The following is a 9,936-nucleotide window of genomic DNA, read 5'->3' on the forward strand; positions in this document are numbered from 1 at the left end:
GTCTTGCCCTACAAAATTTTAAGTCCTCATTTTGTTGATTGAGTCAAAAATGTTGAACAGCTTGACAAAATCTGTCAAGCTAATTCTATACATTTCTTTAGCATTCCTTCCTAAAATATGTTTCCTAAACTGAACCGTTCTTCTCAGGTAAATCTCACTTTTTACACTGATAAGGTGTGAACCATTCAGCTCTAAGTGGTTATACTGTGCAGCATTTCTTTTGGGATGTGCAAGAATAATTTACAGTACTGCAATTTTGTTTACAGCTGTTCACAGCTTTACCCTAGGGGGTTTTCTTACATATTTGTTCTACTTTGCATTTGCACAATGCTTTGAACATCAGAGTAGCAAACAGCATCCATCCAGCCATCAATACAGTAATGCATAACTTATGTATAGATTTCAAATGGCTGTGCAAATACACTATCTTGAACATTTTAGGTACCGTAACCAAAATCAAACTTTTTGCAATGGGAAACACAGAGTAAATTTTTGTAATAAAAAGATGTTCAAGCCATTTGACTGTCTTGTTCATGAACATGATGGTAGGACTTTTGCTTTGCAGACACTGACACACTATTATTGACATGTTTGCTTTTCTGGAATTGATTAATAATGATCAATTTTGAGCAAGTGACAGACTTTGTAGGTCATCAATCAGGTCTTGTAGTTTGTAACTGGTTGAGAAATGCTCTCGTTGTTGCGCAGATGTAAAGGCTGATGTGCGAAATGCACCAAAGCGCCTGGCAAAATTGAATCTATTCTTGAGCGGCTCCTGGTTTTTGTTTTTTACCCTGTGTCTCCATCTCGTGGGAAAATGGTGAAAAACATCTTTTCTCCGATTGGCCTAATTTGCGATGTGCTTCTTTCTGATTGGCTCTTAAATGCACGCCGTGAGTTTTAAAGTTTCCGTACAGAAACAACTGAAACTGAACTATTTTCTGCCGTTATTTAAGTAAAATCATGTTACAAAAATTATTAGTTTTAGTCATTATAAAATGTATGTCTAAGCCTATTTTAACTTACGGATTAGCAACTGAAAACATGATCGCTTGGAGCTGAGGCGTGGTTCATAAACGAGGAGGTGCTCTTGTTTCTTGTCGGAGGAGAAAAGCGAAAGGAGTTTGGGATATCGAAGTTGTTGTGAGAGCTTCCACCTGAGGGTGTTTTGACAAAATGAGCGGATTTAAAACATTTCTAAGCTCAATATTTATTTTCTTCCTGGTGGAGTGCTGCCTGGTTGGTTGTGATATAACGGACGGAAACGCGGAGCATCTGAAGAGGGAGCACTCTCTGACGAAGCCTTACCAAGGTAAGAGGAGCTAGCCAAGCGGATGGTCGGACTGCTTTCTTCTTCCACCGCGTCTCAGAAGGTTTCCAGTGGTCTCACCTGCTCAAATAAAAAAAAATCTGGCAGTTTTAACATGTTACATCGAATGTGTCAAATAATAAGGTAGTGGATAAAGACGTAGCAACGTCAATAACACGAGATAGCTGAACACAACACGGACTCGTGTTTTCTGTTGCCCAAACATATTCTCTGCAGTCTAAGTTTGAACTTTGAAGTCAAGTTACCAGATATTGGCTTAAATAATAGCACAAAAGACTCTATAGAAGTGCAGTTTACATGTTTTTCTTTTTTTTAATTTTAGGTACTTGTCTTTTACACATATGTAGACCCTAAGTGCTTAAAAAGAAGGCAAGTACATGTGTGTATGTTTCAAACTCTCATTCAGAAGGCTTCTTTAGGCAAAATGTTTTTAGCAAACAAAATAAGTTAAATTTCCTTCTGCTTAAGCACTTAGGTTTGTCACAATCTGGATGAGTGATAATCTACACCAGCGTATCTGTAAATCTTTATTTAATACTCCAAAGTTTTGTATATTAGCTAGATCTGCCAAAAAGAAAAACAGAGCAGGTGTAACTAAGTTTTATATTTTATTGCTCTAATTCAGTTTTTTCTTTTTTAAATAAGTGTTATACAGCATCTTATGTTGTGTTTTTCATATATTTGTATTTTATTACTCTAATTCTGTTTTTGCTTTAACGTGCTGAGCAGATTTAGGAGAATTTTATTTTCACACTAAGTGAAGATCTATTTGTTTGCTCCTGAATATGACAGATTTTTGGTTTATACTTGAAACAGGAGCCTAAAGAATGAGGTTGCTGAGCTTGAAGAGCAGCTTTATAACTACCTGGCGTTGTTTCCTGTAGCAGCCTGGTGAAAGCCCCATCCTACGCGGATCTAGTCTGCATATCTGTCAGGCTATGTAAACAGTCATCAAAACGCAGTTCAAACACCGAGTGTTTGTTTTATGGACACAACTAATTACTGTTATAGAATAACACACAAATCCTAATATATTATGGCATGTGTTTGTGTATTTTAATTTCACAACTGTCTTTTAATTGTTTTCTCAAACAAATTGTATTTGTGCTGTGGAAAATATATTATTGCTTAAGTGTTATTTTTCTATATAGCCTTACCAAGTCTTTATGCAGGTTGAATGAAAACATTAGTAACTAGTTAATTTTATTTGAGTGAGTTTTTGTGATTTCTTTTTTATGTGCATTGGTACCTTATATTTTCAGAACTTTAATTACTACTAATAAAATTAAAACAACGGGACTTGAGCCTTATTTGTTGGTGTGCAACTGTTGTACCTTTGTGGATTTACAGCTGTATCATATTTGTTTAGGCAATGGTACATTGAGAGTTAAAGGAGGCCATGAACATTGTTCTTTAGTTCATCTTTTTCGTTTCATAAGCTCTTCTGGGCATTAATAATCATTAAGACAAATATTTTCATCTTAGAAACTCACCTGAACGAATATAACAATCATGTATCATGAGATAAATTCAAGCCAATAATGTAGAAGTTGAACTTCTCCATGAACAAAAAATGGGTAATTTTAGGTTTTTACAATCCAGAAATGTTGTCAAAACTTCAAATTACCCTGCTGTGGAAGCAACTTGTGTTCAGCTTATAATGCCATGATAGTCTTGCAGGTTAAAAAAAAACACAATTGTTAATTTAAAAGCTCTGGTTCTTGGCTCAAAAAATGATATTGTTGTAGACTGCACCTTCAGGGGTTGCTGATTTCTTTTTGGTTTTCACATGTTTCTTCTGAAGGTGTTGGCAATCAGTGGGATTTCTGGGGAAGCACACTGGTGACGAGCTCATATGTCCGGCTTACTCCAGATGAGCGGAGCAAACAGGGATCCATATGGAATACTGTGGTGAGGAAAATTTATAATGTATGCTCTCTGAAATGAAGTACTTGCATGATTTGTTTTACACTTTGATCAAGAGGAGTCACAAAAAAACAAAATCCAGAGTTAAACTACCAAACAAGTAGAGCAACAAGTAGACTCTTGTTGATTTTGATTATGTTGATTGAAAGATTTAAAATACTAAAACTTCAAAAATCATAAGTCTCATAATTGTATTAGTGTAAAAATCCAACAAACATTTTCCATTTGAATTGATTGATCATTTGAATCTATTGGCCTCAGTGATCTGTCAAACATCTACCTAAAAAATGTGTCTGAAACAGGAATTCTCCCTCCTTCATATTCATATATTAATTATATATGCATATTTAATTCATATATTTACATATCATATGTTCAGATCACATTCCTTAAAACTTAAGAGAAGCCAATAATAATACATATGGGCAGCTAAAGTTGTCTTCTGACTGGAGCTGCTTTTACATTCATAATTTTAAAGACTAAAAAGGTGGGTTTATATTTCAGACTAACAGAATATTGTATATTTAAGCTTTACTAATCACAGATTATTTTAAAATGCGTCAAGAATTTGCAAACTATCTAAATAAGATTCACTTTTGAAGGCTTAGACAATGTATCGTTTATGCACAACAGTTTGAGGTAATAAATATTGATATTTTGAATACTCAGGGACAGTGTCTGCATAGGATGATGTGGTTTAGGCCAAATCTTAAAAGGCTTAATATTTTAAAGGAATTTGTTGAAAGCAGTTTTATTGTCATTGAACAGTCAGATCTGAGTCTTGGTTCTCACTTCAATGTTTATGCAAATTCCTTTCAGCCTTGTTACCTGAAGGACTGGGAGATGCATGTGCAGTTTAAAGTTCACGGATCAGGAAAGAAGAATCTCCATGGCGATGGCATCGCTATCTGGTACACGAAGGACAGACTGCATCCAGGTACATTTTTAATCTCATTCCCCGTTTCTGCTGAGGTCTTTTATGGAAGAAACTCATGGCTTTTATTTGGTCTTTGTTGCAATCATGTTTGGATTTAATAATACAAAACAACTGTGCTTTTGTTCTACAAAGTAAAAAAAATTTTTTTGAATTTCAAAAATTTTAGAAATGAAACTTTTTTCCTAATATAGTTTTGAAGAGGAAAGTCTGGTAGGACCTTTATTTTAGAAGTAATACTTTTGTTATTAAAAAAAAAATTATGTATATGATGCATTAACTACATACTGTAGTTTCATCAATAACTTATGTCTTTTTTTTGTTGTTTTTTTGTCATTTGAAGCACTTTGAGCTGCCTTGTTGCTGAAATGTGCTGTATCAATAAATTTGCTTTAGCATAGAAAATTTAGGAAAACCACATTCCAAAAATGGCTTTTTAAAATTTTAAAAGCAGGATGCATTATCAGGCACAGGAAAACAGGGACAATTCATCCATCCATCCGTCTATGCCTCTTTATTCTTGCAGGGAGTCTGGTGTCTGTCTTCAGTCATTGGATAGGAGACAAGGATAGCTTGAAGTGTTTTTGCTAAAATAAGTGATTTAAGTTGGTTAAAAAGTCATTGAGATTTTGATGGTAAAATAGGAACATTAAAGAATTGCAATTATGATGAAATACAGACTTGATTATAGACAATATATAATTAACTGAGATGTAAAAATCTAAATCCAATCATTTTCCATCATATTGAATGATCCTCGCTGCCATTGTGACTCCATCATACAGTATCCTGATGTTTGTTTCCATTGTCTCAGTTTCTTCTCATATTCGCTGTTCACACAGTGTGTGTCGTTGTCTGCTCATGTCTTGCATCATCTCTGCCTCCATCCTAGGCACTGTGTTTGGAAACCAAGATCAGTTTCATGGCCTGGCTATTTTTTTGGATACCTTCCGCAATGACCTCCATGGAATGGATGTAAGTGTGCAGAGTGTGGCACCTGTGGATTGATCCGCTTGTTTCTTTGCAGGGCCTGTGTTTTCCAACAATGCTCACTTCCACGGGCTGGCTGTTTTTATAGATACTTACTCTAATGATGATTCGACGGATGTGAGTGGTTCCTGTCGGCATGCTCTTAGTCTCATTTCAGTGCTGAGTTTGCTTTCTTTTTTGTAAAGCAGCATGGTGTCAGAATGTGGAGCATGTCAGCATCTAAAACTCACAAAAGATTCATTATGTATGTTACTTAAAGAAAATTATCTACTATAGTTCTGTTAAACTGTAATAAAATCTAAAAAAAAAAAACCCGAGATAATTTAGTTAAAAACTGCAGCTGCTTTTTGTTATGGCTGGTACAAAATTAGATCTGAAACCATTAGCTCAGTTTTGCATGCTGGAATCAGTTTTCAGTGCTGCATATAAGTAAAGGAGTGCTTGAACTCTTAAGTTGTTTCATTTGCACAATTTATTTTGCATTCATTTGCGTCTCATTTTCATTATTAATTTGACTGTAGCACTCCTTAATATTGTACTTTTTTATCCAATGATTTGTCCAATCACCAGCGCTCCTTCCCTTACATCTCGGCCATGGTAAACAACGGCACAGTGAGTTATGATCATGGTAAAGATGGCCGCTCATCGGAGCTGGGAGGCTGCTCAGCTGACATTAGAAACAGAGACTTTGACACGTATCTCGCTATCCGCTATTCTAGAGGAAGACTGACGGTAAGCAGTGAAACCTTACGGTTCCTTTTTTTTTTCTCTTGGTTTTCTGAATCAAATGATTGGATGCCTTCTTGGCACACAGCCAAGTTCTAACATGTTAAATATTTGATACAAACATGCAAAAGCAGAGACATATATAAAATCTAAAGATTCTCATGTCCCATAGCTACAAAACAACATGTTTAAAACTAATAATGGAGAATTACAACGTTATTTTCACCCGGTCATTTCTGTATAGTTTTCCTTTTTATTTCTTTAAGAAATGGTTTCATAAAGGGAATAGATTCTGGGTTTTTCAAGAGTAGTTCTCTTACACTGATTTCTACAAACACATGAAAGCAGCCTTGTACTTATATAAGGCTCCCATGCTAATGCCAGTTTATGCCCAAGTTGATCCTCACTTTTCTTGTATAAAGAAATCTAAACAGCAGCTTTTCATTTTGAGCTCTTTGGGTTTCAAAGTGTAAAATCTTTACTTATTGCATAATGAGGGAAATCACTGAACTATGTCTATTTTTATATACTTAAATGATTTAATGTTATGTCTCTGTATGTCTGCAGGTGATGGTTGACGTGGATGACAAGAACGAGTGGAAAGAGTGCATTGACATCGGAGGTGTTCGTCTTCCTACTGGATATTTCTTCGGTGCATCAGCAGCAACTGGAGATCTCTCAGGTAAGGTCAGAACTGGCACGTTCGACAACAAAGATGAAAATAAGTATGATTTAATTGACCTTTTAAAGCAATTGTGTGGTACTTCCATGGTTTTAGTTTGGAGACATTTTATTGAAATTGCATATTTAAATGTTGAAGGTATACTTAACAGTTCATTCTCATTTGTTCCAGATAATCATGATGTCATCTCTATGAAACTCTACCAGCTGATGGTGGACCACTCCCCTGAAGAGGAGAACTTAGACTGGACTAAAATCGAGCCCAGCGTCAGCCTTTTCAAGTCCCCCAAAGGTAGATCAGGATTTCAGAGAAACAAACATAATTTTTTAGCAAAATAGAAATCAATACTTGCATCTGTTTTCCAATTACTTATTGAAGTGAATCCAAGGTACATGCTTCCATCAAGGTTATTATCCATTCTTTTCTGCCTAACAATACAGTAAAGTAACACTTGAGTTATTACATTGTGAACTAAATGGCTGATGACTTCCCTGCTACATCTTGGTTTTGCACTAATCAGATGACCTAATCATACGGTTATTAATTACAGTTTTTTGATATTTATAGCAAATAACCAAGTCGTTTCAAAAATGTCTTCAATGTGAAAGTACTTAAATTTGCACGGTGTGTGCAGGGCATAGAGAACTTCCGGGTCAGGCCACTTGCAAAAAAAAAAAAAGAAAAAAAAATAGAAAGTAAACAATGGTTATGCCTTTTTCCAATTTTGTGTAGTGTATAATTAAAAATCTATTTGGCTCAATAATTGAAAATAGGAAAAAAAAAAAACTAGGGTTTTTTTGTTTTTCATATTTTTGCTTCAAAGAGAAAACAATCTGCCTGAATGTAAACAGATCATTATAGGAGTAGTTTTTCTAGTATTGATATTGTATCAGAACTGTTTGTTTTGTTACACCTGTAGTATTGGTTTACTTATGGAGAACTGCTTTCATATTCTTTAATTTCACCTCAAATTTGTGGATAAGTTGGTGTTAGTTGCATAGAAACTTTTGTCCAAAACCATCTAGAGGACAAATTAAAACTAAACCGAGATTAATAATACAAAGATTAAAATCAATCATTTGAGATTTCTAACATGAAAGTCAAAATGATAAATAAAGGATGAGAATAAAAGCAAAACCACTGATAACATGGAAGTAGTGGAAGTTTAAACTAATGATAAGACATCACAAAGTGCATTGAAATTGATTATTTCTCCTGTTTTTCCACAGACAACATTGATGATCCTACTGGAAACTTCCGGGGCACGCCCCTCACAGGTTGGAAGGTGTTCCTGCTCCTGCTGTGCGCTCTGCTGGGAATTGTCGTGTGCGCGGTGGTAGGAGCTGTGGTTTTCCAGAAGAGACAGGAGAGAAACAAGAGGTTCTACTGAGCAGAGAGCGGAAACTCGTCACAGAGGTGGAGCTTTGTTGTGGAATGAACTGTTCCCAGATGACAGAACGAGCGCATTTGATGTGAACTTTTTAATGGAGATTGTATAAATGTTTATAACTTTTAAAGCACTGCATTACGAGTGAATCATGGGATGAAGGTGGAGGACGAGTGGTGACATCTTCAGTGACCCTAAATGCTGATTTTTCTGTTCTTGTTCGTTTATTGCAGGGTTAAAGTTGAGACAAACATGGAATTCAATCTGTAAAAAATCAGGCTGTTTTTTTAAGCCACCTGTTCAGCAAAAGTTAATAATGACATCATGATTTAGGTATTTATTTTTGTCTTCCAACTGTTTTTTACTTCTTTTTACAAAGAAAAGCTCTACCAGGCAAAAACTACTCTTTTGAAATGTAAAAAGGAATTAATCTAGTAAAAGAAAAATATAAAAAGTGTTTGACCTGTGACCCTGATCAAGGTGAGAAGAACAAGTTTTATTTGGTTTTAGCGTTTTTGTGTTACTGCCGTTCTCTTTCTGAAAACCAGAAACTCTGAAGCTTCCTCTTCGAAGTTTTGAGTTTATGTTTTGTTTCATGTGGATCTGTGTTGGAACAAACTTTAGTAGCGATCTGGGGTTTTCATGCTTGTTTTCTTTTATGCGTTGTTGCTTAAAGTGTCAAAGGATGGATACTGTTTAAAGTCTGCAGTTCTTAGTTCTAATTTTTCTTTGTTTCAAACTGTTAGAAAGAAATGGGTAAAGCAGCATCTAGCTATTTCTAATTATGTTTAACTCAGTGGCTGGAAAATAAGTTAATCTAGAAATATTAAAAAAGGCATTTGAAAAGAATTTGGGTTTAATCTCTGAAAAAAGGTAAAGATGGTTGCGCATCTTTTTTTGAAAGCGTTTATCAGAACGTTCATACATGAAGAAGAGAAATTGAGCTGCTGTCAATTTATAATAATCACACAATCATCTCGTGATTTCTGCAGTTTGCCTATACTAACGGATGTAATATGAAAAAGGGGGTGTGTGCTTAGAAGCTTCTTAGTTACGGTAATTTAATGTGTATGGCTGTGTGTTGGCTAGGATTTTCTGATTTATTTTTATTTTATCTTGAAATGACATCAGTATGTGGATTGGATTCTAAATTTTGCAAAACCCTTATAAGTGCAAAGGTGTTAATTTAGAGTTTTAGATTGTTTTGCTATAAAAATACTGTTTGATTTAAAATTGTTATGAAATTAATCTCTCATGAGGCCTCCTATCGAACCCAATTGTTAATTGTTTTTCCTATTTTCTTTATTATGTGATTGTTCCCAGTCAGCAATGTTGAATTCCTATTTGTGAATTCATTAATACAGTGTTAATCATGAAATCGCAGCTAACTATATCAGAGCTTAAATTGATGACTTATTGTTGCACTCATGAATGTTGAAGCTCATAATGTCTGCATCTCTTATTTTGACTACAAATACTTTTCTTGCCATGTCAGCTTAGTTTGTGATGAAACTTGAAACGGCTCCACTCATCAGAAATAATGAATAAAACTGAAAAAAACCCATCTTTTGTGTTTTAAGTATTTTGAGTAACTGTTTGTAAATTTAATTGGGATGATTGCAATTTCCTTTTGTATGCATCTATCCTGGCTGCTTGAGCAAATGTTATGGTGGATCTAGACAAGTAAACACCGTTAACTATTGCTCTCTAGAAACACATGGTTAAATTTACAAAGAAGCAAAGTTTTAAAACTTTTATGATTAAAATTGATAAGCTAATTTTCAACCGAGTTTATATATATAAAAAGCAGTAGTTCTCTTGTTGATTTTTCTTTTTTGGAGAGTGGTGAACCTTCCCCGGTTTTTTTTATTGTATGTAAATGGACTATTGAATCTTTGATTCTCATTTTCAAGTCTTTTATAGGAAATATTTTCTATTTATTTTAACATCCAAGTAACACT

General features: G+C 34.7%; 1 protein-coding gene across 2 annotated transcripts; it reads left to right on the forward strand.

The window, feature by feature from the left end:
- The first annotated feature begins 1,105 nt into the window (after window positions 1–1,105).
- On the forward strand, window positions 1,106–9,539 carry lman2 (lectin, mannose binding 2). Of its 2 annotated transcripts, none has more exons than XM_005808617.2 (8): window positions 1,106–1,312; window positions 3,135–3,241; window positions 4,076–4,193; window positions 5,083–5,165; window positions 5,751–5,912; window positions 6,474–6,588; window positions 6,760–6,879; window positions 7,818–9,539. In XM_005808617.2, exons 1-8 carry the CDS (start codon window positions 1,177–1,179, stop codon window positions 7,976–7,978), a joined length of 1,002 nt encoding a protein of 333 aa, XP_005808674.1. In that variant the 5' UTR covers window positions 1,106–1,176; the 3' UTR covers window positions 7,979–9,539. The 2 variants fall into 2 exon arrangements, with proteins under 2 accessions (XP_005808674.1, XP_005808675.1); XM_005808618.2 differs by lacking the exon at window positions 5,083–5,165 and adding an exon at window positions 5,218–5,297.
- The last annotated feature ends 397 nt before the right edge of the window (window positions 9,540–9,936 follow it).

The sequence above is a fragment of the Xiphophorus maculatus genome, chromosome 23 (genome assembly GCF_002775205.1).
Source record: "Xiphophorus maculatus strain JP 163 A chromosome 23, X_maculatus-5.0-male, whole genome shotgun sequence".
Classification (NCBI taxonomy): Eukaryota; Metazoa; Chordata; class Actinopteri; order Cyprinodontiformes; family Poeciliidae; genus Xiphophorus; species Xiphophorus maculatus.